The 27,742-nt window shown below is 42.1% G+C and overlaps 1 protein-coding gene across 2 annotated transcripts in view; it reads left to right on the top strand.

Moving 5' to 3' along the window:
• The first annotated feature begins 12,213 nt into the window (after positions 1-12,213).
• The window catches only part of CRY1 (cryptochrome circadian regulator 1), a 95,770-nt gene continuing 80,241 nt past the window's right edge, over positions 12,214-27,742 (top strand). For both annotated transcript variants that reach the window (XM_046013502.1, XM_046013503.1), the window contains exon 1: positions 12,214-12,376. In XM_046013502.1, the coding sequence (XP_045869458.1) occupies positions 12,219-12,376 (158 nt within the window). In that variant the 5' untranslated portion in view covers positions 12,214-12,218. The remainder of the gene's footprint in view (positions 12,377-27,742) is intronic.

Raw genomic sequence — 27,742 nt, forward strand, 5'->3', positions numbered from 1 at the left:
TCTAATAAACTTCCTCTTGGGTGGGACCCACATCTGGACTGGGATTCCTTTTCATTGTGGTCTTCCCCATGGCTCCACCAGGGGGAAGGCTTTTGTTTATGTCCAGTTACATTCCCAACACCCAGCACCTGTCTGGCATGTAATTGTGCCACCAAAACCCCTTTATATCGTGGACTTGAACTGAAATTGGAAGGCTAATCTCTACAATTCAAAAAGAAATAATGCGTCTTGATATTTAAGATTTGAGAATTTTAGATTTAGTGAGGACTCAAAGATTTCTGGAGATGGCAACCATTGATATATCTACAGAGAGTAAATTTTTTACTGGGGTATAACACACAGAAAAATGCCCACATCAACATACAGCTTGATGAGTGTTCACAAAGCGAGCACTTTCAGGTAACCAGATTCAGGTCAAAGAGTGTCACCAGCTAGACCCCAGGACTTGACCTTTACTGCTTTCTTACATTTTTCCTTAAGCTCTTCTTTCCGGTTTACCTCTTTACTTAGGCAGATGAAACCCGAAACCACCCTGCCGGTGAGGGGGTCTGCTCTGAGGAGACCTCCCACTGCCCCAGACCACCCGACCTTTTGAGTAATTGCCCCACCCCCCAGCTTGCACCTGTGCAGACAACCCTGGAGTGACCTCTGGAATGACCTACAATCACCTCTATTTCATAATAATACTAAAATCTCCACCCAGGGAGAAGCCTCAGCCTCATTTACATACCATACAATGTATGTACAGGCATGTTTCCTTAAGGAGCATGTGTGACCTTATGGCTATCGCTACATCTGATGCCAAGGCTTCCCCTCTCTAAATATTCATCCTAACCCTAAACAAAAGGAACCCATACACCCATTCGTTCTCTGGGAGTCAGGGATTTGGAAGGCATTCCGGGGCATCTCCTTATTGGTTGCAAGTAAAAGTTTTCTTGGTGGGACAACTCAATCCCAGGGCAGTTTCTGACTTACTAAGGAGCGAACTCACATTGGTTTGGTTACAATAACCCAACATTTTCAGCACCCCAAAAAGCTCAGTGAGTTAAGTCTCTACCTTTGGCTCAGGTCATGATCTCAAGGTCCTGGAATCGAGCCCCACATTGGGCTCTCTGCTCCGCAGGGAACCTCCTTCCCGTTCTCTTTCTGCCTGCCTCTCTGCCTACTTGTGATCTCTGTCTGTCAAATAAATAAATAAAATAAAATAAAATAAAAAAGAAAGACAGAATTCCTGATGGTATTTCATTGCTTGTAGACATTAATAGCACCAAGTCTGAAAGTGTGATCTTGGGCAACTTAATCTCTCTGTGTCTTCTCTCATCTGGAAAATGGAAATGACAATAGTAACTTTAATAGAGGTGTCCCTAGAATACACAATAAATATTAGTGATTGAATCAATCACAGTTTAGCCCAGAAGTAGGAACCACTTAAAGCGTTTCCAACAAAGGGAAAATAACAAAGGGCGCACGTGTTGGAAGAGCTAAGAAGCCAGTCTGGTGAGACAACCCAGCGGTCACTCACAACAGCAAATACGTAGCATCCCTCGGCCTGGGGAGGCAGATGGAGGAAACAGCCTTATCGGAGGCCAGAAAGCCAGCTGTCAGGAGTGTAGGCATCGCCAGGCAGAAACCAGCACCCCTGAGAGAGGGGCTGTCCAGCTGGTGGTAGAACTCTGGAGTCACAAATGTCAGAGAGGATGTCACGAGAAATAGTTGTGACTGGGAAGAGGGGTGGATGGAGATAAACCCCAACTTCTCCCTTCCTGCCTAATGCCCGTGTCTCCCACTGCTACAGGATGTCTTTGCCTTTGGTGTCCGGGGTTCTTGGTCATGCAGCTTAGAAGAATGAATGAAGAGTAGATCAGCAGAAGAGTGGTGGGCAGCAAAGTTTACTGAGCAACCGTATAAAGCTCCCGAAAAAGAAGGGCACCTGTTGCCCCAGGAGTTTCTAAGACTAGAGGAGTCTTAAGGCTGGTAGGTGGGCTGTTTTAATCTGATTACCCCTCCAGGAGCCTGTCACCCAATCAGGTTTTTGCCTTCCACCTATGATGTGGGAAAGGGTTCCAGGGTGGTGTAAAATCCTTTTAAGAGTGCTTCCCTCAGGGTGCCTGGGTGGCTCAGTGGGTTAAAGCCTCTGCCTTCTGCTCCGTTTTTGATCCCAGGGTTCTGGGATTGAGCCCCACATTGGGCTCTCTGCTCAGCAGGGAGCCTGCTTCCTCCTCTCTGCCTGCCTCTCTGCCTACTTGTGATCTCTGTCTGTCAAATAAATAAAATCTTTGGGGGCGGGGGGAAAGAGTGCTTCCCTCTCAGGGCAAGGGCCCTTGTCCCTGCCTGACTTTCTTTCAACTCTCCTTCATCACCACTGGCCGAACTCTCTGGAAGCCAGAGGGACAGGGGTGGAAAAGATGGTTGGCTGAAATTCAGAACAAAGCACATGGCAGTGCGCATGGATCTAAGAGGAGATGCAAGGGCATCTGTGTGGCTCAGTCAGTTAAGTGGCTGCTTTGGCTCAGATCATGCTTCCATGATTCTGGGATTGAGCCCTGCATCAGGCTCCCTGCTCAGCGGGGTGTCTGTGTCTTCCTCTACCCCTTCTCCCTACTTGTGCTCTCTCTCTCTTTCATGCTCTCTCTCACTCTCTCAAATAAATTAAAATCTTTAAGAAAAATAAGAGGAAAAGCACTTGATAAGTACCGATGCTATTATTATTGTTACCAGTATTATTTTTTTCTCATTTCAAAATGTCTTGTTTATCCTTGATAAAAGACTAGTTAGCATTAGCCTTCCATTTATCAGTAATTACTAGAATTTCTTTTGGGCTTACATGTGGTGTTGCAGTTACCACTGTTGTTCAAGAACAAAAATTCAGCCCAGTGAATATGAAGATCTTTCTTAAGTCATTCAGGGATTGGCAGCATCCCTCCTAAGGAGCAGAGGGGTCGTCTGTGGATTTGTACCGCCTGGAAGGTTTTGATAGGAAGGCGGTTTTGATAGGAAGGCGGGTGGGACCAGAAAGTTATTAGCAAAAGAAAAGAAAGGATTGTTTTAGGCGAGGTCACCTTTCCTTAGGCAGAAAGCCAGGGCATTTTATAAGGTGACCACCCTCAAGCTTCCTTTGGTGGGGGCAGGGAGTTGACTGATGATCTCCTTGGTGCTGATAAGAAAATGCATGACTCCCCACTGTAGGTATACATTTCTGGAGGTTGAAACTGCAATTAGGTTAGGAATTAAGCCCTGGGTTTGGTGACTTGGCCTAATGGATGCCATTTTGGGCCAAATGTTTCTGTACAACATGGCAGCTCCATGGGGGACAGAGGGCCCCCGCTTACTCACTCTTGTATCTCCGGTGCTTAGAACAGGGTCTGGAAGAGGTAGTTAGGCATGAGGGAGGAGGGATAAAGCAGATGCTGGCCACCCCCGAGATTAATAGCGACACCTTCTGAGCCTAGGCTGGGGAGTGATCCCAAGTTTTTGTGTTAAAATGCCAAGGGCAATGTCCTCATTTTCCTGGGCATAAAATTGGACTGTTTTGGCTGGGTTGGGTTAGACCAATAACAGTGGCCCTGCTTAAAAGGCTCGTTATTTATTACTATTTTTAAAATATTCTATCTATCTGAGAGATAGAGAGAGAGGGGGAAAGTATAGAGGGAGAGAGACAGGGTGAAGGAGACTCCCACTGAGCAGAGGCTGACGCTGAGATCATGACCCCAACGAGATCATGACCCAAACCGAAGGCAGACCCTCAACCGATTGAGCCACCCAGGTGCCCTTAAGAGGCTCTTTAAATCGTCCATGGCTGACTGTTGTAAAGGTCTCCAATTAACGGGAGTGGAGTCTAATCTGCCTTTTAGAGCCCTATGAAGAGATTGGGCAAAAAGTCAATAGCTGGGAATCCAGACTCTGCAGTAGCCTGTTAGACCTATGCAGGCCCTCCGCTGCTTACCAGCGGTAGGTATGGATGGATTCATTATGGCTCGCTTCCGTTCTGGGGAAGGACTGTGTCTCCCAGAGGTTATGGTAACTCCCAGGTAGGACACCTGCTGCTGTATCCATTGAGCTTTAGGTGTGGATACGTCGAAACTTTTTTGCCAAAAAGTTTAGGGTTTGAACAGTATGTTGGACAGCCAGCTCTTGAGTGGGGGAGCAAATCGTCCCCATGTTAGAGGATAGTTCCTCCCCTCAAGTTGTAAGTCTTGTAAATCCTTAGAGAGAGCTTGGCCAGACTGATGGGGTGATCCCTGAATCCCTGTGGGGGTACCGTCCACGTAAGTTGTTGGGTAGGCCCACAAGGGGGTTTCCATTCAAATGCAAACAGAAACTGGGATTGTTGAGCCAATGGAATACAGAAGAAAGCATCTTTAATATCCAGGACCATAAACCAGAGACTGTTAGAAGGAATGGGGCCCTGGATGACATACGGATTTGGCACAGTTGAGTGTAGGGGTATAACAGCCTCATCAATGGCTCATAAGTCTTGGACTAGGCGATAACTATTGTCCTTCTTTTAACTGCTAGGATGGGAGTGTTGCAGGATGAGCTTGTGGGGAGAAGAAGTCCATGATTATGGACTGTGGCCCCTGTTTAGCCTCAGGTTTGAGAGGGTATTGTTTTTTGTGAGGGTCGTAATGGGAGTCCTTAGGTTGAACCATAATGGGTGTGGTTGACATTCCTCTTGCAGGGATTCCCTGATCCCAGATGTCTGGGTTGACTAGGGAATCCCAGCCTTTTAGTATTTATGTTGAAATGGGTAAAGGTGATGTTAAGAGAACGCAGCAGGTTCCAATTTTAGTGTATGTGCTGCCGAAGCAAGCACAGAATGCAGCAGGTTCCAAAGACGGTTTTCAGTAAAAAGAAAAGAGAGAAAAGAAAGAGAGAGAAATAAAGAGCACTAGAGGGGGGAGGGGCAGAGGGAGAGGAAGAAGAAAGATCCCCCCTGAGCAGGGACCCAACCTGGGGCTTAATCCCAGGATCCAGTATCATGACCTGAGCTGAAGGCAGATGCTTAACTGACTGAGCTACCCAGGCCCCCTTAAGCTAATTTATTTTATTATTATTATTTTATTTTAAAAAGATTTTATTTATTTATTTGACAGACAGAGAACACAAGTAGGCAGAGAGGCAGGCAGAGAGGAGGAAGTAGGCTCCCTGCTGAGCAGAGAGCCAGATGTGGGGTCAATCCCAGAACCCTGGGTTCAAAAATGGAGCAGAAGGCAGAGGCTTTAACCCACTGAGCCACCCAGGCACCCCTAAGCTAATTTATAGAAAATGATCTTTCTCTACAAACTGGCTTTGTGAACTGAGAGTCACAACAGCTAAGTAAGAGTTAGTAAGAGCTTGCTTGAGGTGGGATCAGGTTTTGAAGACCGGAGGAAAAGAGAGCATGGGAGTCAGGGTGGGGGACCGGTGAAAACTGGATACAGTTTGCTCTGTAGGTCAAGGTCCTATTGAGACCTGGGAAAGGGAAAGTGACTCACAAGCTCTTCTGCTACAAGGGTTTCTGATAGGCAAATTAGTCTGTCTGTGATTGGTTAATAGAGAAATGACGTCGGACAAAGGCAAAAGTTGTGTTGATTCATATACAGTTTTACCCAATTGGTTAATGTTTTGTTCCACTAAGTAACAACAACTGACTGTCAAAGTGGGTGCACACTGCTGAACACAGCGAGCTGTCGAGCTCCCGAGGGATACAGTGCTGTGTAGAATCCCTGTAATTCATCCTATATTACTATCTTCTTGTGATTTGGCCATGTCCTCTACCTTAGAGTTGGAATCCTACCTGATCTTTATTTATGGAATTAATAGCCTGAACATGTTCTTATACCCTTTCCATGAAGCTACTTCATTTGTTAAAGGTAAAGTCCTTTATTAATTACTTATTTCTTTATTGGGGATTGAACTTGTCTTTTTAATTGTACTGCTAATTTATTAGGATGGGTATTTTTTGTTAATGATGCCATTGTTAAGTTGTATACATTTTAAGTGGTCTGTCTCAACCGAATGTTTTCCACAAACCTATTGTTTTAACAGTAGCTTTTTAAAAAAAAAATTAATATATGATGTATTATTTGCCCCAGGGGTACAGCTCTGTGAATCATCAAGCTTACACATTTCACAGCATCCACCATAGCACATACTCTCCTCAATGTCCATAACCCAGCCACACTATCCCGCCACCCCCCTCACCCCCCGGCAACCCTCAGTTTGTTTTGTGAGATTAAGAGTCTCTTATGGTTTGTCTCCCTCCTGATCCCATCTTAACAGTAGCTCTTTGCAGAGTGGTGATTTTTTGGGATATATTGTATGGATTTTTGTGGAACTGCTTGTACTTCTTGCACTAGCCACCAGGTGGCATGACCAGCCTCAGGCGACTTCTCCGCTTTCCAGGAATTCCGAGAGGTTGGGGGCAGGGAAAGTAAGCAGCAGACCCGGCAGTAGCTGGTCCCACACCAGCAGGTATACCTTGACTCCTCTACCTTGTTCTTTCTTCTTTTGCCTTGAGTTAATAATACTGGTCATTTATGAGTATGTTCTCTAGAGAGTTCCTAGCGGTCCTATTTTCTATAGCTAAACTTAATTTCTGTCTTAACATCTCAACCTACACCCTGGTTGAAAACTGGGTTCGTTTCTTGAATTCTTCATTTTAGAATTTTCCTGTCATCCCAACTCAGTCAACTGTGAAAAACCATTTCCTTTCCTCAGTTTCCCTTCAGCGTAGCATTTAAGTTCCCAGATGTTTAAGGATCAGCACATCTTTAGAAGGAAGCCTGTGACCTGGGTGTCATTCCTCCCTTGTCTACAGTGCCATCTACTGAATGTGTGATCCTGTGCTGGCCTCAGGTGTTGCTGTCTCTAGGATGGCATCCGTTGAGATGCCCATGTCCCCATTTGGTTGTCAGTTATAACCTTCCTTCCTTCCTTTCTTTCTTTCCTTTTCTTTCTTTCTTTTTAATTTTATTTATTTGAGATAGAGAGGGAGAAAGAGAGATCACACACAGAGGGAGAGAGAAGCAGACTCCCCGCTGAGTAGGGAACCCAACTCTGGCTCCATCCCAGGACCCTGGGATCATGACCTGAGCCAAAGGCAGACACTTAACTGACTGAGCCACCCAGGTGCCCCCGGTTATAACCTTTCATGACATTTTGTGCAATACTGTTCCCTCTGTCAAAACCCTTTAGATGGTTTTCTATTTCAGCTAACCTTTGCAGTCCTCTGAGGAAGAAGGAACATGTAGAAAAATCTAGCTGTTCTCTTAGCCAGTAGGAGGCTTGGCAGGGCTTTCCAGACCCTCTCTGTCCAGTGGCATCCTTCATAGGCTTTTGTTCTGGGCCCCAGTAAAACGATACGGGGACTCCATGAGGGTCAGTCTCCAGATTTCAGATGGGAAGTTGGCATAAATGTCTTCTACTCTCAGAACACCCTAAGCTCATCTAGGAATCTGGAGCTAATCCTTGACAAGGATAGGTAAAATACCATATTCTTGTTTTAGAAAGATCAGTGCGTATCTGTCTTATTTTCCTTACACACATAGCCCATTTCAGCTTAAAGAATTTTTGTATAGTGTTGGGGAGAGAGGAGGGAAGCAACAAATTCTTCCTGATTTGCATCTTTATCTAAGCCCTTGAATTTAGAACAAAAACACTGGACTACCTTTGTCCTCAACTTCTGCCCCTCTGAGGCAACAGAGGACTCACATCCAATGATCTGAATGGGGATGATCACAGGACATAAAAAGATCTATGGCGTAAAAATGTTGGCTAATATTTCACAATATCATGTTGCCACATTTGTAACTATTTACACTTTCTGAATGCATTTGGGCAACAAAAAGGGGGTAAGACCAACCAAGAAAACTGTTCACATCATCTGTGTGTGGACCCAATTGATCAACAGATTGTATCAGTCAGTGTCCAATGAGGAGACAAAAACCACACAGTAAATCCAACAAGGAATGTTTCATAAAAAGAATTATTAATTATAACAGGGAATTTATAATTAATGATAATGGGGCAGGGAGGGGAGTATGATGAATACCCCAGGCCTGAGGGAGAGTACCTAAAGAAGGACAAATTTGGAGGAGTGTCAGGGGTCTTTTCCAAGGGTGGGATTCAGACCTCATTGGAGAGGTGTGGTTGTAACTGAATGAGCTGAACATATACTCTACTCCTTCATTACTTGTGTTTTGGTAACATATCCCCAGATCACCTCTGCCAGATGGGGTCATGAGAGACTACAGGTCTTCACTTTAGAGGCTCACACACTTTTTTCAAGGGTGCTCATGAAATTGAAGAGATATCGATCCGACATTGTTGGCGGTTAAAGTAATGTTTAACAGGACTCTTGGTAGGGGTTGTTGAGCCTGTGTCAGGGTTGTGTTCATAGAAGTCTAGCATTTTTACATAGTAGAAAAAGCTTAGAAATCATCTGGTCCAATCCGCTGGTTTTATAGACGAATTAATCAGGATAAGAAAGCATAGGTGACTTGTTTGAGATCACCAACTAATTACTGGCTAGCTGAGATAATTACCTAGTCTCTTCTTCTTAATCCCATACTCTTTCTACCCCGTGATATTGGAGCCAACCAGAGCTTCACACATTTCTGACAATGCTCTACCCCTTTAAACATACTCACTCTGAAAAAGAAGGGGAGTGGTGATATCAATGAGGGATATATACATAAGCAAGGAGTTTGGATTCAGAAACACTCTTGGTTTTTCATCTTGTTTAACTAGCTGTTTGTATTTCTGAGCTTTAGTGTCTTCATCAGGAAAGCAGGCATAAATTAATAAATAATAATAATAAGTTGCCTCAGAAGATTATTATGAGGGCTAATAATAACCCAAGGTGTGTAGCACATAGTAAGTGCTCAATAAATCACAGCAGTTATAAAATGGTTACTCCTTCCCTGTAATAGATACATTAAAGTAACCACCTGTGTGCCATAAAAACCCTTAGTCTTTGAGGAATGCACAGTTGACAGTACTGACATTTTTATAATGAATTAGTACTTTTCTGTGTAAAGGAAAGTTACACACACACCCACACACAGCTGCCTGTTAGGAAAAAAAAATCTGTCTTTATTAAATGAACAATTGGCAAACATAAGTCCATTCTACACAAATCAATATTCTCTCTCCATTCTAATTTCACCTGATTGCTTGAAAACGATTCTTATGTCTTTAGGCATAATCTACTTACTTTAAAACTGCCTAAAATGAAACACAAAACACTGTACTTTAAAAAGTACAATAGAGCCTGGAGAATGAGGCAATCCAAGTAGGTCACAGCTCTGCATGCACATCCTATGCACAAATGACGGATCCTTCAGAGTGGTAATCACTCAAGGCTCACCTCCACTGATAAAAATAACAAATATTTAATACTTTATAGTGAACAAAGGGTTTTCATATATATATATATATATATATATACATAACTGTAAATGCTCTTAAGAAATCAAAGAAAGGATGCTATGCCTTTTTTATGACAATAGAAGCAGAGTTAAAGACTATCCAGATATTGGCTGACTAGATGATTGAATTTACAGTATTGTTGTATTAGTCGGCTAGAGCTGCTATAACAAAGTACCACAAAACGAGTGGCTTAGAACAACAGGAATTTATTGTCTTATCATTCTGGAGGCTGGCAATCTGAAATCAAAGTGTTGGGAAGGTCATGCCCCCTCTGAAGGTGCTAGGGAAAGATCTGTTCCAGGTCACTCTCCCAGCTTTGGATAGTTCTTGGCTTACGGTAGCATGACTCCAATCTTCACATGGTATTCTCTTTGTCTGTGGGTCTGTCTCTGTGACCAAATTTCCAAATTTGTAAGTACACTATCGTATTGGATTAGGGTAGCCACCCTAGTGACATCATCTTAATCATCTGCAAAGACCTTATTTCCAAGTAAGGGCACATTCACAGGTACTCGGGGTTATATGAATTTTAGAAGGACACAACTCAACCCGTACCAATTGCCATATCTTCCCTCCTTTTAACCTTGGTGGCAGAGAGCATTCATGCATTCACTCATTCATTCAATGAAAACTGCAATGCATATGCATCAGGCTCCAAACTGGGTATTGATGATTCAGAAAACAAACTAGACAGCCATGCTGTCCTTGAGAGGAAATCAGAGACACATTATTATGATAATAAACACTATTATTGAACACCTACTTCACGCTAGGAATCAAAGTAGGTACTTTTCATTTAATCTTCATAGTATGTTAATGTTTCAGAGACACACCTGGGGAGAAGGGTGTATGTCCTAAATCTGCTCTGGATGACAGGAGTATTTTCACAAATTAGGTAGCACGTTCATCTGAGTCTAAAAGGATGTGTAGAAATATACTAGGTAGCCCAAAGGTTGCTATGGTGAATAGCACATTCCAAAGAAGTTCATTTTATAAAGGAAAAAATAGCACGTTTGAAGGTTAAGAGACATATCGTAAATTCCACCGGGTCTGAGATTTTTGTCTATTTCTCTCCTGTGCCTCGAGCACTTTGGGCAGTGCCTGGCTCATTCGGTAATCGCTTAATCAATAAAAGGGCATCTCATGTCGAAAGGAATGACCTGGCCTGATGCTCACTGTCGCTCTGCCACATTAAGGATGAGAAATGGCTCAGTGGTTTAAGTCACTGCCTTCGGCTCAGGTCGTGGTCTCAGGGTCCTGGGATCGAGCCCCGCATCTGGCTCTCTGCTTGGTGGGGAGCCTGTTTCTCCCTCTCTCTCTGCCTGCCTCTCTGCCTACTTGTGACCTCTCTCTCTGTCAAATAAATAAATAAAATATTAAAAAAAAAAGAAGAAGCTACATAGAATTAAGGAATTCCGGGTGCCCGACACCTGCCATGCCCATTATCCCTAGTCCCCAGAAGGCGTCCGAGGCAGCCACACCACGAGGGCCGGAAGAATGGCGGGGGGTGGTGTGGGGGCGCCAGCTCCACACACTCCAAAGTCGGGCTCTTTAGCCAAAGCTGCACGGAAGCGCAAGGCTGGGCTTGAAGTCTAACGGGGCGTTCTTCTCTCCTTTCAACCCATCCCGCGCTCATTCCCCGCCGAAGTCCCTCGCCAACTACTGGATGGCAACCGGCTGTATCCGGGCCTTCCCGGAACGCCACAGGAGGAATCCCAGAGCGCGCTCCAGATCGCCGGTCGCGCGCTCCAGACCGCCGGCCGCGCCCTCTTTCCCTCTGGAACGCAGAGAGAGCGCACGCGCGCCATCTCAGCCGAGCGCGCGCCCGCGAGCTCCCTGCAGCCCCGTGCTCATCCGGGTCTCAGAGAGCCTCAGCCAATAGGGGATGCTCACGGCCTCCAGAGGCGGGGCTAAGGCTTCCCTCACATGGGGCCTGCGGTCACCGGGCGAGCTTGTAGGCGACCAGTCGGCGGAGAAAAAGGGCAGAGGAAGGGAGTTTAGAGTCTCAGCGAGGGTCGACGGCTTTGAGACCAAGCAGCTGCCGCCCTCTAGAAGCGACTGAATCGCGAGCCGATTCCTCAGTCAGAGCCGCTGTAGTAAACACACTTCAGAAACGTGAGGTGCCGGGGGTCACGTGGGGAGCGCGCGCTCCAATGAGGATCCGGGGGCGGTGCCGAGGCCGCTGACGCGGCGGTAGCAGTGGAGTCACCCGGGCAGCCTCGGGACCGGTCACCCGCCGGCAACCGTCCAGCGGCCTCGACCACCGCCTCCGTGCTCACTGCTCTTCCCCGGCCCGAGAGACAGCGTGGCCGACTGTGGCTGGATCCTCTCTCATCCCTCTCGGTGGCTCGCCTCAGGCGGGCCGTTTTCGCTTCCGAGGCTGCCTCGGTGGGGCGAGGTTTCCGTGACGAACCTCCTGGGGCTGCCGGGGCCGGTAGGGGCCGTCGTGGCCGTCGTGGCGGCTCGGGCTCGTGGAACGTACTCCCCGGGCTCCGAGGCCCTCGAAGCGATGCGCCTCGTGCCGGCGGTTGCTGCGGGCGCCGGCTCCTGAAGGGCGTCACACCCGGACTCCGCTGACGGCAGCCTCCATTCATCTCCCAGCTGCACCTCCCGCGCCCTCTCCTCCTCCGGTCCCCTCCTCGGAGTCATTTTTTCCTTTTTTCCCCGTCTGCCGCCCTCTCCCCTCTCCTTGGGTGTGGCGGCTCCCCTGGAAGCAGAGGTGTCGGGTATGAGCCGGCCCTTCCTTCCTTGATTTTCTCGGTGGGGGAACTGGGCGAGGACACGCCCGCCGCTGCCGCGCCCCCGGGATGGGGGTGAACGCCGTGCACTGGTTCCGAAAGGGGCTCCGGCTTCACGACAACCCCGCCCTGAAGGAGTGCATTCAGGGCGCCAACACCATCCGCTGCGTCTACATCCTGGACCCCTGGTTCGCCGGCTCCTCCAATGTGGGCATCAACAGGTGGCGGTAAGTCGGAATCCCGTGGCAAATGGGGATTTCGGGGCTGAACGAATCAGGACTTGACCTGCAATCGGCGAATCTGAGAACTCAGACCTGGGACCGCGGTACTGAGCCGTTTTCAGAAGTAGAGGTGCCTTGAATAGGAAATAGAATTGATTTAATAGTTCTCTGGCCGGAGAGTCCCGGCAGCCTGGAACACGTTGGCCTTCGTGTGTGAGTTACGTGCCTCTGCGCTAGTGGGAACTCTTCCCCTGCTTTTATGGGGAATTCTTAGCGGTGGAGTTAAACACCCTCCCGGTTCTCAGTGGCCGGTGGATGGATTGATTTTTCTTGGCCTCTTTGTGGCGTTCGAAAGGATCGCGGCTCTGCGTGTTTACGTTTGTGTGTGTCTAGGTAACTCACAGTGTGCAGAAAACCTTTCATTCAGTACAGGCACCTCCAAAACCACTTTTCTTCCACCTCGGGGTTGCCTAGGAAAAGCAAGGGAAACGTCTGGTTTCTCTTTGCTCGGCTCTTCCTCTCAACTCCTCCTTGCGGCTGACTAGAGAAAACACAGTTTTTCTTTCTAGGCAAAGTATAAAGCCTTCTAGGGATCAGAGCACTGAAAAAAATTTTCGAGAAGCTTTATGATCTTTTCCTGAAATCCCAGGCTAGATGATTGTTAGGCCCCCTGGTGGAAATGAAAGCATTGGTTTAACACATAGCTTATTGATCACTGCTCTATACCAGGCGCTGCTTTTAACACCAGAGATAGAGCAGTGAATGAAACAAAAAATTCTTAGCCTTTTCCAGCACATGTTCCAGAAAGTCAAATATATAGTAGTTGCTGGTGATAAAAGGTGTAGAGAAATATAGAGCAGAGATAGGGGATAAAGAATACAATGGGGTGGGATTATCCTTGCAGGGTTTTTTTTTTTTTAATTTTTTAAAGATTTTTATTTGAGAGAGTGAGAGTGAGCGAGCAGGAGCCTGGGGCAGGAGCAGAGAGAGAAGCAGACTCCCCACTGAGCAGGGAGCCCAACTTGGGGCTCCATACCAGGACCCCAAGATCATGACCTGAGCTGAATGCAGCTCAACAGACTGAGCCACCTAGGTGCCCCTCCTTGCAGTTTTAAATATGGTGATTGGAGAAAACTCAGAGGAGGTAGCAGTTGAACAAACTGATGAGACAGGTAATGGATTGCAGATACCTAGGGGAAAGGCATTTCAGGCTGGGGAAACAGTGAGGGAAAAGGCAGGGAAGTGGAAATGTGTTTAACCTTTGGAAGAAACAGCAAAAGAAGCAATATAAAAGGAGCAAAATAGTGGTGGTAGTAGGTGAGGTCAGAGATACAACAGGGCCAGACTGAAAAGAGATTTGTATAAGGCAGTTGTCAAGATTTGGGCTTTTATTCAGAGCAAAAATGGAGTGATTGCAGGATTATAAGCAGAGGAGTGGTGTAATCTCTGATCATAGTTCTGCATTGGGAGGAGAAGGTGGACAAGAAACAGGAGGCTATTGTATTCATCCAGGTGAGAGATGGTAGTGGCTTGTACCACAGTGATAGTGGTGGCTGTAGTGAGAAATAGTCAAATACTGAGTATATTGAGTATATTTTGAAGGAAGAATCCATAGTGTTGGGTTCCTGGGTGGCTCAGTTGGTTAAACGACTGCCTTCGGTTCAGGTCATGATCCTGGAGTCCCAGGATCCAGTCCCGCATCAGGCTTCCTGCTCAGCAGGGAGTCTGCTTCTCCCTCTGACCCTCCCCCCTCTCATGTGGTCTCTCAAATAAATAAATAAAATCTTAAAAAAAAATCCACAGTATTTGTTGGCAGATTGTATGTGTAGTACAGAAAGAGAAGGAATTAGGAATTATTTCAGAATTGTTGGTTTGGGGAACTAGGCTAAAGCTGCACGTGGCAAAGAAAGTGAAGTCATTTGCAGAAGCCATTGGGAGGGTGATTGGAATTCTCTTTTGGACTCATTACGTTTGAAGTGTTTATTATACACCCAAGTAGAGATGGCTGTTTGGCAGTTGGATATATAAGGAGTTCAGGACAGTTCCAGATAGGAGGTATAAATTGGAGAGTCATCAGTTTGTAGATAATATTTAAAGCCATTTATTCATTCATCCTTTCATTGAACAACATTTGTCATGCATCTACTACATGCCAGGCATTGTTTTAGGTTCAGGGCATTCAGCATTAACAAAAATAGCTAAAAAAATCCCTATCCTGTTAAATTTTAGTGGAGTCGTGAGACTTTGTGAGAACATAAGGAAGTGAGTGTAGGTAGAAAACAGAGCAGGTTTTCTATCTACAGATAGAGGACAGAGACTTGGATACTCTAATGTGTAGTAATTGTGGAGCTGTGGAAGAATTAGCACAGGAGATTGAGAAGGAGTATCTAGTAATATGACAAGAAAACCTAGAAGAGTATGGTGTCTTAGAGGCCAAGTAAAGAAAGTATTTCCAAGAGCTTGCTTTACCTATGTCAGGTGTTGCTGATAGGTCAAGTGAGATGAGGACTAAAAATTAAGAATCTTATTTAGGATTTTGAGGTCACTTATAGTCTTGACTAGAGTGGTTTTAGTAGTGTCAGAGGCAGAGCCTTTCTGGAATGGCGAAGAGGCTGAGAGGAGAGAATTTGGGGAACAACTTCTACAGATAGCTCTTTTAGGGAGTTTTGATATAAGGGGATCAGAAAAATGATGAGGAGCCTGGATTGGAATGTGAACTCAAGAGAGGATTTTTTTTTTTTTGAAGATTGGCGAAATTACAGAATGTTTGTGTGCTGATGGGAATGATACAGCAACTGTATATAAAAGTACTCAGCAGAATTGATGTCATTAACGTAGATTCTGGGAAAAGATAAATGTAATATATTTTAATGTATTAATAAATATCTTAAAATAATATAGTAATAATAACTTTTTCATAAAACTTTTAAAGAGGATTAGGTTAGGTAACAAATGTAAAATGCTTAAAATGTGACTGGTAAGTGCTTTTTTTATTTGCTACTAAGTTGAAAGCCCTAGGTGAATAATATCTAATAACATATTTGCGGTCAGTTTCTTCTAGAGCATTTGATAAGTTTATAAAATCTAGACTATAAGCTTCTGTAGGATAGGGGTTATATGTTATCTTTATATACCCAGCAACTCACATTGTCAAATGAGTGAAATAAAGCTTGTAAGCACAGTAGGAGTAATCCCATATTTTCCTTTTTTTAATTCCCATATTTTCCTTTTTAAAAGATTATTTTTGACTACTAAGTATTGCCCTCTCTGAAAGATGGGTAAAGATGTAAATAATGACTAGAGAGACTTTTTTCTTTTACTAAAGACTAAGTTATAAAAAGGTAGGGACAGTGTTTTATTTAGACTGTTTTTATAGCACTGAATTCTGTGCTTTTTATATAGTTGTAGCTCAGTTACTGTTCATTGAATGAGATGGCATCCAGAAGTCAGTTATTTTATACTTAAAAAACTTTATTCATTTCCTTATTGACCATAGGATAATGTGCAATCTCCTAGTTGGCATTCAGGCTATTTTGTGGGTTTCTACCTTCTTACTTTCATGCCATTTCCTTCAGTCAACAGAATTTCCTAGATTTTTGGATTAGATTTAACGAAGTTTATTTTATCTAAGTAAATTAACAAAACTACCTTTTTTTTTTTTTTGTTTTTGTTTTTTTAAGTAGGCTCCATGCCCAGCATTCATGTGAAGCCCAGTGCAGGGCTTGAGCTCACAAACCTGAGATCAAGACCTGAGCTGAGATCAAGAGTCAGTCACCCAACCAACTGAGCCACCCAGGCACCCCCCAAAATTACCTTTCAACACTGCCATCATTTCATTTAAAAAGGATGCTTTAACATTTAAAAAAAGAAAGTTCGAAGGACATTTTTGGGAAATAAAGGACAGTTCTTTGACTTGAATAAATTAAGCTTTATGAAAATTCACTTTGCCTCATCAGTGAAAATATTAGCTTGAATTTGTCGTATTTGGGATTGAGTGATTCAAAATGTTTCAGTTCCGGCTCAGTTGGTAGAGCATGCCACTCTTGATCTCAAGGTTGTGAGTTCAAGCCCCACTTTGGGGGTGGAGCCTACTGAAGAAAAAAATTTCATTTCCATCCTTACTTACCTCTTATTAAAATTATACCACACAAAAACTTATATATGAATGTTCATAGGACTATTATTTTAATAATTTGCTGTTACTCATAATAGTCAAAGGGTAGAAACAACCCGAATGGCCATCTACTGATAAATGGTTAAAATATGTTATATCCATACAATGGAGTAATATTCAATCATAAAAAGAAATGAAGTGCTGATACAACATGGATTAACCTTAAAAACATTATGCTAAGTGAAGAAGCTAGTCTCAAAATTTCACAAATGATTTGATTATATTTCTATGAAATGTTTAGAATAGGCAAATATGTAGAGGCAGAAAGTAGATTAGTGGCTTCATAGGGCTAACTGGGTTAGTTGGGAGGTGGTAGCTAAGGGGCATAGGGTTTCTTTTTGAGGTGATGAAAATGTTCTAGAAGGTGATGGTTGTACAACTCCTTGAATATACTAAAAAAAGGTAGAATTATACACTTAAAAATCTACCTACCCCTTTAAGGTCCAGTCCATATGCTGCCTTTTCCATAATACATTTTTTATCATGTTGTCTGGGATTCATAGTCTTGTGAACTCTTACACCATTTTCTGATATTGCTTCCTATATTACCATTAAATACCATTAAAAAGAAGTAAATACTTCTTTAATTTGTAAATATTGATATAGTCCTCGTATATTCATTTCTCCTTCATTTAACAGATTGCAGTTCTTTTTCCTGAAGAGGAGGTACCATTTCATTCAAACAAAAATTTATTTTTCATTCATATTTATGGCAGGCACTATTTTGTTACTGGAGATACAGCAGTAAATAAGAGAAGGCCCCTCCCCTTGGGGAGTCTAGGAAGACAAACAGGCAGTAAAACAAATAGAATCTGTCAGGTGGTGATAAGTATAATGGAGAGAAATAAAGCAGAGTGTGAGAACAGAGACCTAAAGAAAGGGAGGTAACAAGGCTGTACAGATATTTGGGGAAAGAGCTCTCTCTGTGTTCACAGTGTCCTATACAAGTAGATATTTGATAAATATTCTTAAAATTTTCTTTGTTAAGTATAGTGTTTAGTAATGTGATAGTTACTTCATTTAACTTTTATGCTAATGTGTATCTTAAACTCATAATTCAGAGAAATAATTTTTAGTGAAGAAATTATTTTTGACATTTAAACTTCAACGTGTTTAAAACACAGTTGACATTATCATATGTAGATTCTCTTAATTTTCAGTAACCAAATCTATACATGTACCTACATCCTTACCCATTCTTTCCTTCTATAGTCTGGTTTCAGCAGAAGAGATATTGCTTTCCTTATTCAAAACCAGTCTTTTCAGCTATACCCCATTTTAAACTCATATTTTTTACAGCTTTATTAGGGTATAGTTGACAAAAATTGTGTATATTCAAGGTGTTCTGCATGACGTTTTCTCTCTCTCTCTCTCTCTCTCACACACACACATACACACACACAAGTCACTCTCATTTTGATTCTTATTCTCTTATCCTTTCTTTAACCTCTTTTTGGTTTGTTCCAGTCAGCTACTTAAACATGCCTAAGTCCCAGTTCTGTAAGAACAAGAAAACCAACAGGGGAAGAAAACCTACCCTTGAGTATGTTCTTCTCCTATAACTCTGTTTCTCAGTTTATTTATATAGCCAAACTTAATGAACTCTTAGATGTCTAATATTGGCTGACTTCATTTCTTTATTTTCTACTTTCCCTTCTTCAGTCCACTCCTAGTCTGGGTTCCAGTGCATCTACTCTGCGAAGACAGTATTCATCCAAAGGATGCTTTTAAACTTCTCATTCCTTGACTTAGTACCATGTTTGACACTTTTGACCATACTTTCCTGTTCTTCCCCTTGCATTGGTTAGAGGGCCCTCCTCTTGTTTTTGTTTTTGTTTTTGTTTTTTCTGCTAAGCTATTAGTGTTCTTCCTTTACTTCTCTTTTTCTTTTCAGCTTTTAAATGCCCCTCAGGTCTCTGATCACCCTTTTTTTTCATTTTACATAATTCCTAGGCAGTCATATCTCTCTTCAGAAAGTCAGTTAGCATCTGTTTGCTCAGAATTCACAAATCAGCATCTTCAGCTCATATCTCTCTCCTGATCCCCAGATATGCATCCATTATATATAGATTCCCTGTCTATTTGAATGTATTCTAGGGTCACCTGGGTGGCTCAGTCATTAAGTGGCTGCCATTGGCTCAGGTCATGATCCCAGGGTCCTGGGATCCCACATCAGGCTTCCTATTCAGTGGGGAGCCTGTTTCTCCTGCTCCTACTCCTCCTGCCTATGTTCCCTCTCTCACTGTGTCTCTGTCAAATAAATAAATAATCTTTTTAAAATGTATGTATTATATTACCTTAAACTCACCTTGTTCAAAACAGAGATCATCGGGGCACCTAGGTGTCTCAGTTGGTTAAGCGTCTGAGTCTTGATTTTTGGCTCAGGTCATGATCTCAGGGTTGTGAGTTGGAGCCCTGTGTCAGGCCCCGTGCTGGGTGTGGAGGAGATTTTATTCTCTCCCTCCTCCTCTGGCCCACCCCCGACCCCCATTCTAAAAAAATTAAAAACCACAAAGATCATCTTCTCTATTATCTCTATCTCAAAAACAAAGGACTTTTCCTGTGTGTCCTATCTTCATAAATAACAACACCATTTGACCAGTTGCTCAATTAACAGATTAGATTGTTAATTATATATTACTTCATTTAACAAATATTGAGTTTGTACTGTGTGCCGACCACTTTGTTAATTTCTGTGGGTAAATGGAAGTCAGATAATTTCTCTGCCCTCAGAAGGTTTACAGTATAAAGAGGGATTTATTCAGAAATAAAATAACCACAGAAGTACATTCTTCTGTCTCCACTGTCAGTTTAGCCCATACCACTCTCCTTTTGGCTAGATTATTGAGTAGTTTATGAACCATTGTCCCCCTTGCCCTTCTCTAATTCATTCTCTATACAGCAACCAGAGTGATCCCTTCAAATTGCTTATCTGTTCATGTCCTTTACTCTTTTAAATCCTTCACTGACATTTCTTTACCTTTGGGTTAAAGTTCAAAAGCTGTAGCATAGTTTAAAATCCCTGTGTAATCTAGTCCTTTGCTTCTTTTTCTAGGCTTAGAGGATTTCTTCACTGAGGCATAAGAACTGAGGCTTGAAGTATGAGATGAATCTTAATAAACACAGAATAGAGGGAAGGAATTCCATTGAGGATGAGGGACGAAAGTTTCAGGCTAAGGAAAAAACATGAGGGAAGGCACAGTATTCTGATACTGGTATAGATGTTGGTGTAACTGAGTCATATGGTGCATGAAAAGACAGGAGGTATTGTTTAGTACTCTGGGTGTACTACTTAAGCCTGACTCAAACAGGCTTAAGTAGAACGAAAGTTTATTGGTAAATATAATTGAACAGCCCAAGGGAATATGGCTCTAGACATGGGTTAGTGCTAGGGCTCAGAAGATGTCACCAGGACCAAATTTCCCTTTTTGCATCTCCAAACTTCAGTTATTCTGGGTTGGCTTCTCGGGCTTTCCTCTGGTGGTGAAATATAACAATAGTAGTTGTGGTAGTAAAAAGCATATGCCTCTGCCCCAAAAGTCTCAGCAAAAGTCTGTGGTACTTCAGTGGCTCTGTTTGGACCAATTTATGAACCCAGTCATTGTGAGCATCTGTGGGAGCTGTAGTTGTGTGCCTCATGGGTGGAATCAACTCATTTGGACTGAGGTAACTGAAGTAGAATGAGTAGAAAGTAGGTAGATGTCCTAAGAGAGCAGATGCCTATTACGTAAGAACTCAGATCAGAAGATGGGACCAGGTCAGAAAAACTTGGACTCCTGTTTGAGGAAATATGCTTTGGCATTTGAGTGAATGATAGAGAAAAGAGATAGTAGAGCAGTATGGAGGCTTTATGAATAGTCCACTGAAAGATAATATAGGCCTTAATTAGGAAAAAGTCTGTGAGGAAGGGGAACATGCCAGAGAGTGATTGTAAAGGTGCAATGGACAGTTTAGGTGACTGTCAAAAAGGCAGTTTCAGAGAGGCAGTAGAGTGCAAGATTCACATGCTTTGTGCCTCTTTGACAATTAGCTATTAAGTTAGAGAACACAGGAATAGACCATATTTAGATGAGGAAAGAATGAGTTTCGTTCAGGTCTTTGCTGAATCTGAGGTACTGCTAAGATATCAACATGGGAAATGGAGAAAATAGAAGTTCATGTTTAGGGATTATAGACATTAAAACTGTGGATATGGGAATAATTCCTCTATAATAGGTGAAGCACGACTGATGATACTGGGTAGAGTAAGATGCATCAAAATCTTGGTGGGAGACAAACCATAAATGACTCTTAATCTCACAAAACAAACTGGGGGTTGCTGGGGGGAGGTGGGATTGGGAGAGGGGGAGCGGGCTATGGACATTGGGGAGGGGAGGCGAACCATAAGAGACTATGGACTCTGAAAAACAACCTGAGGGTTTTGAAGGGTCAGGGGTGGGAGGTTGGGGGAACAGGTGGTGGGTAATGGGGAGGGCACGTTTTGCATGGAGCACTGGGTGTTGTGCAAAAAGAATGAATACTGTTACGCTGAAAAAATAAATAAAATGGAAAAAAAAAAAAACTCTGTATAATTAGAAAAAAAAAAATCTTGGTGGTTACTATATTTAAGATGAATACAAACTGGTGAAGAGGACTGAAGAGAGGTAGAAAGAGGAGCCAGGTGAGTACTGTATCATGGAAACCAAAAGTGGCAAGAATTTTCTTCATTGTGCTAAAGACGGCAGATTAGGATGAATTTTGACAGTTATGTGGGAAGAATACTCAGTGACTTGGAAACAGGTGGAAGAAATGACTGCATGTCTTGAATGCTGGGTGGTAGACCCTCTGGGGTATAAAGGGCCCTCCAGCAATTACATTATTCTAATTTAGGGATATGTTCTTTTGTTCTGGATTGACTAGACTGCTTTACAACTCTGTATTCTGGACAGTCAGAATAGCTAAAATTAACAACTCAAGAGCAACAGATGTTGGTGAGGATTTGGAGAAAGGAGAACCCTCTTACACTGTTGGTGGAAATGCAAACTGGTATAGCTCCTCTGGAAAACTGTATGGAGGTTCCTCAAAAAGTTAAAAAGTAGAGCTACCATACAACCCAGCAATTGCACTACTAGGTATTTATCCAGAGGATACAAACATAGTGATTCAGAGGGACACATGCACCCCTATGTTCATAGTAGCAATGTCCACAATAACCAAAATATGGAAAGATCCCAGATGTCCATCAACAGATGAATGAATAAAGAAGATGTGGTGTATATATACAATGGAATATTATGCAGCCATTCAAAAACCAAAATCTTGACATTTGCAATGATGTGGATGGAACACATACACACTGTGGATTATTACTCAGCCATCAAAAAGAATGAAATCTTGCCATTTGCAATGATGTGGATGGAACTAGAGGGCAGGATGCTAAGCAAAATAAGTCAGAGAAGGAAAAATATGATTCCACTCGTGGAATTTAAGAAACAAAACTGATGAACATAGGGGAAGGGGAGGAAAAATAAAATCAGATGAAATCAGAGAGACAAACCGTAAGCAGCTGATAACTATAGGGAACGAAATGCGGGTTGTTAGAGGGGAGGTAGGTAGGAGGGTGGGGTAAATGGCGATGGGCATTAAGGAGGGCGCTTGATGGATTGAATACTGTGTGTTATATGCAAGTGATGAATCACTAAATTCTACCTTTGGGGGAAAGAAATTTATGGTGCTGGGAAAACTGAACAACTACATGAAAAGGAATGAAACTGGACCACTTTTGTACACTATGCACAAAAATAAACTCAAAATGGATTTAAGACCTAACTGTGTGTGAAACCATAAGATACCTGGCACAGACAGTAATTTCTTTGACATTAGCAGTAGAAACATTTTTCTAGATGTCTCTTCAGGCAGGAGAAACAAAAGCAAAATTAAACTATTGGGACTACACCAAAATAAAAAGCTTTTGTGGGGCACCTGGGTGACTCAGTGGGTTAAACCTCTGCCTTCGGCTCAGGTCATGATCTCAGGGTCCTGGAATCGAGTCCTGTATTGGGCTGTCTGCTCAGCGGGGAGCCTGCTTCCCCTTCTCTCTCTGCCTGCCTCTCTGCCCACTTGTGATCTCTCTCTTTCTGTCAAATACATAAATAAAATCTTTTAAAAAGATAAAAAACAAAAAGCTTTTGCACGGTGAAGGAAACTGTAAGCAAAACAAAAAAGCAACTTGTGAAAGAAGGTATTTGCAGGTGACATATCTGATAGTTAATATCCAAAATATATGCAGAACTTACACACTCAACAAACAATTTGATTAAAAAATGGTCAGAGGACCTGAATAGACAGTTTTCTAAAGAAGACATACAGATGGCCAACAGGTACATGAGAAGATGCACAATGTCGCTCATCATCAGGGAAATGCAAATCAAAACCACATTGTGGGGGCGCCTGGGTGGCTCAGTGGGTTAAGCTGCTGCCTTTGGCTCAGGTCATGATCTCAGGGTCCTGGGATCGAGTCCCGCATTGGGCTCTCTGCTCAGCGGCAAGCCTGCTTCCCTCTCTCTCTCTCTGCCTGCCTCTCTGTCTCCTTGTGGTCTCTCTCTAAAAAAAAAACACACAAAAAAAACCCAAAATAAAACCACGTTGTGATATCACCTCACATCTGTCAGAAAGTCTAAAATTCAAAACACAAGAATCAAGTGTCGGTGAAGGTGTCGAGAGAAAGGAACCTTTGTGCACTATTGGTTGGAATGCAAATTGGCGCAGCCACTGTGGAAAACAGTATGGAGATTCTTCAAAAAAATATATGATCCAGTAATTCCACTACTGGTTATTTTCCCAAAGAAAATGAAAACATTCATTCAGAGAGATGTATGTACCTCTGTGTTTGTTGCAGGATTATTTGCAGTAGCCAAGACATGAAGCAACCTATGTGTCCATTGATAAGATAAATGGATAAGGGCGATGTGGTACACACACACAGACATACACATACACAGTGGAATTTTATTCAGCCATAAAAAATAATGAAATCTTGCCATTTGCAACAATACGGATGGACCTAGAAAGTATAATGCTAAGTGAAATAAGTCAGTCAGCCGAAGAAAAATACCATATGATTTTACTCATATGTGGAATTTAAGAAATGAACAAAGAAAGAGTCCGGCAAGAAAACCAGACTTGTGTGCCTGGGTGGCTCAGTTGGTTAAGCAGCTGCTTTTGGCTCAGGTCCCTTAGTCCCAGCATTGAGACCCACATCAGGCTCCCAGCTCCGCGGGGAGTCTGCTTCTTCCTCTGACCTTCTTCCCTCTCATGCTTTCTCTCTCTCTCTCTCAAATAAATAAATAAAATCTTAAAAACAAAACAAAACAGACTCAAATACAGAAAACAAATTGGTGCTTGCCAGAGGGAGGTGGGTGTGGATGTGGATGAAGTAGGTAAAGGGAATTAAGAGTACACTTATGTCCATGAGCACTGAGAAATTTGTAGGATTATTGAATCATTACAGTGTACACCTGAAACTAATATAACACTATATGTTTACACTTGAAATAAAAATTTTTTTAAAGTTGAAATTTAAAAATCTGGTGACAGAACAAATGTTTCCTGTCCATACCAATGTAAATTATTCCTGTTGATGTCATGCAAATGAATTTTGTCGCATGGGCATTGTAAATCTCTGTATGTCCAATTCTCATTTGAACCAATTTTAACATCTTACTGGTTCCTTTATTGTAATGAATTAAATAAAATCTCATGGTTTTACTGTTTTAAAAATTATACTTTAACTGTTATAAAGGCCTTTTGTAAACTTGGAGTGAGTAGCTTCAGTGTCATTTTAAGATCAGAAATCAGATTATATAGGGCGTTACTGATTTTGTGTGTGTGGGTGGTGTGAAAGAGGAGGGCAGTGATCAAGGAATTGATGAAGATAGTTTTTATGGGAGAGATGAGACATAAGTTGGTTGCACAGATTCTGAACTGGGTGAAGAAAGAGGATTTTGGGTATATCACCAGACTTACAGTCAAGACAGGATAATAAATAGGAAATATATAGATGAAGTGAGGCCCCAATGTAGAGTTCTTTGAATGACAGACTAAAGTGAGTTTAGAATATCTGGCTCTCTAGATTCTAATCCCTACTCTACTACTGAGTAACGGTGGTACTGATTTTGGGTAGGTCACTTACCCTTCATTTTATTCATTTAGGAAACATTCATTACAGGGCACTGGGAATACAAAGATGAAAGTCAAGGTTCCTGCCCATAAGGAAGCTTTCACATCATTAAAGGACAAATAATTAGAATATAGAATGTTAAATAGGATCTCTGTAGAAATATGCAAATCTTGGGAGCACAGAGGAGAGACAACCCTGGGGTAAGAAGAAGGAAGAATTAGGAGCAGAGTGATTAGTGTGTGTATTGTGGGAGAGGAGGTGGGAGGAGGGAGGGAGTGAAATACTGGTTTGAGAGAAGAGAAGTTCTGGAGATTCTTGAGTCAGTGTCCTAATATGAAAAGGGGAGTACCAGATAAAGCTCTAATAGCTGATGCATTGGAACTAGCAAATAGTTCTCTGGAAAAGACAAACATAAAAAAAAGAACATATACATAAATGTATATTAATTTGGCAGCTTTTGATGTAAGTGAAATTCCAGATCTCAGTTCTCTTACCACTTCTTTATTTTTCCTTTTTTCTTTCTTTCTTCTTTCTTTCCTTCCTTTCTTTTCTTTTCTTTTCTTCTTTCTTTCTTTCTGCCATGAAACAACAGAACTTTATTCTTTCATAGAGGCCAGAAGTTCAAGTCCAAGATGTAGGCAGGGTTGGTTCCTTCTGAAGGAGAATTTGTTCCATGCTTCTCTCCTGGTTTCTGGTGCCTACTCACTTCTTTATCCATATTTATTCCCTAGGTGATCTAGTAACATACTTGAATACCTCATGATTCCCTTTCATGCATTTCCTGCCCTGGCCTCTATCTTGAGCTCCAGGCCCACATATCCAGTATTTTTATTGGATTCCAAATAACTGTCTTCAGCTTGGTTTTGTCTCCATCTTCCCCACCTACCATGGTTTCTCTGTATCACAATAAATGGCAACATTCACCTTGGTGCTCTGCAGAATCGTAGGAGCCATCTTTATTTCATTTCTTTTTTTCCTCACAACCTCATGTCTAGTCCTTTAGCAGTTTTTAGTCTTTTCCTTAAAAATAGCTTTCATATCCTTTCAAATCTCACCCTTCCATTACTATCATACTATCCAAGTCACCAATATTTTTTCAATATTTATTTACAATAGCCTCCTAATTTCTCTACTTCCATTTTTATACTTGCCTTCCTGGTCTGTTCCATGTGGAAGCCGGAGGAATGTTTCAAAAACCTTAATCAGATGAGGTCATTTCTATGCTCAGAATCTTCCCCTCACTTCTAAGGTGTTTTCATTTTCTGCTTCTCCACCTGATATTAACTCAAACCTTATTAGCAGGGCTCATTCCTTCAGGAGCCTTTCTCAAAGAGACCTTTTCTGACAATCCTATACTTCTGACCAAGTAATTGCCCTTATTATATACCTCCCACTTTTTCCTATCTCCTTGCCCTGTTTTAATGGCATCTATCACTACCTGAAATTATGTGTTTATTGATTTACTTCTTTATTGTCTTGCTCCTTCAGCAAATTACACAAAAGAGGGATTGATTCATTGTTGCTTCCTTGTTATTCATTATTGGTTCTTCAGCCCTATAATAGTAGTTCTCATTGGTTGAGACTACTCAACTGAGTACTACTCAACTGAGACTCTTTAGTTAAGCTCAAACTGTCTTCGTTCATAATAGAACTAAGACATTATTTGACTTTTTAACTGTCACTCATCTGTGTATACAGTAAGTTTTCCAGATGCTGATAAGTAATGACATTATTGCTGTGATGGCTAATGGGATGCATGCAGGTGTAGTCTTGCATTTTAAAATTTGCTCAGCTTCAGTTTCTCACATAAGTGTTGGTAGATATTACCTATAAGACTTAGCTCTTTGGGGTTATTCAGTAATTTTTAAGAATGTAAAAGGTCCTGCGACCAAAAAGTTAATATAGGTATTCGACATGTACCTGTAGGTTAAGCATATAAATGAATATTGTTCCGCTGATTTCATTGATGGAGTTTCATGTTGGCTTTCCTGTGTAAATTACCCATAGTCTGATACTGCCTGTTTTTTTTTTAAGTTGATTAAAACCTTGAAGACCCTTGTGAAGCAGACTTGAGTACAACATTTCTTTAGTACATTTTTTCTTATGATTTATTATAAATATTTTATTCATATGAAATTAGAAACTTTTTTAGTGATTCACCTTTTATCAAGCCATTTTGAAACATTCAGTTTAGTTTTTATAAAACAGCTTTTTAAAAATATTGAAGTATACTTAACATAGTGTTACATTAGTTTCAGGTGTGCAACATAGTGACTTGACAAAAAACTTTCTTTTTACACTCATTTAATCAGTACATATAAAATGTAATTATGTGATTACAGTTAAGTTCAACTGACATAAGCAGGTTTGACTCTTAATATGCCTAGAATTTTAACTGAAACAGGAATCAGGTGTGCTCGAAAGTGATAGCTTGCTTTTATCAACCTGAAATTCATCTTGGCTATCAGTGTTGGCCTTTGTTTTACAGAGGATTTGGAGATATTGTATGGTTTTTGTGGTGGTAATAGGAAATATCATTATTAGTACTATAAAAGATGTAACTACAGGTTTTTAAGATTCGACATTTTATTTTAAGATTTGATATTTTAAAACTCTCACATATTTTTGTTTCAGATTGCTTGTTTTAATTGGATATTAGGGTTTCCTAGAGATGAAAGAAGGGAAAATGCTATTTTTTAAAAAAGATTTTAGGGGCTTTTGGGTGGCTCAGTGGGTTAAGCTTCTGCCTTCAGCTCAGGTCATGGTCTCAGGGTCCTGGGATTGAGCCCCGCATCGGGCTCTCTGCTCAGCGGGGAGCCTGCTTCCCGTTCTCTCTGCCTGCCTCTCTGCCTACTTGTGATTTCTGTCAAAAAAAAAAAAAAAATCTTAAAAAAATATTTATTTATTTGACACAGAGAAAGACAGCGAGAGAGAGAACACGAGCAGGGGGAGTGGGAGAGAGAGAAGCAGGCTTTCCATGGAGCAGGGAGCCCAATGCAGGGTTTGATCCCAGGACTCTGGGATCATAATCTGAGCTGAA

The sequence above is a fragment of the Meles meles genome, chromosome 7, assembly GCF_922984935.1.
Source record: "Meles meles chromosome 7, mMelMel3.1 paternal haplotype, whole genome shotgun sequence".
NCBI lineage: Eukaryota > Metazoa > Chordata > Mammalia > Carnivora > Mustelidae > Meles > Meles meles.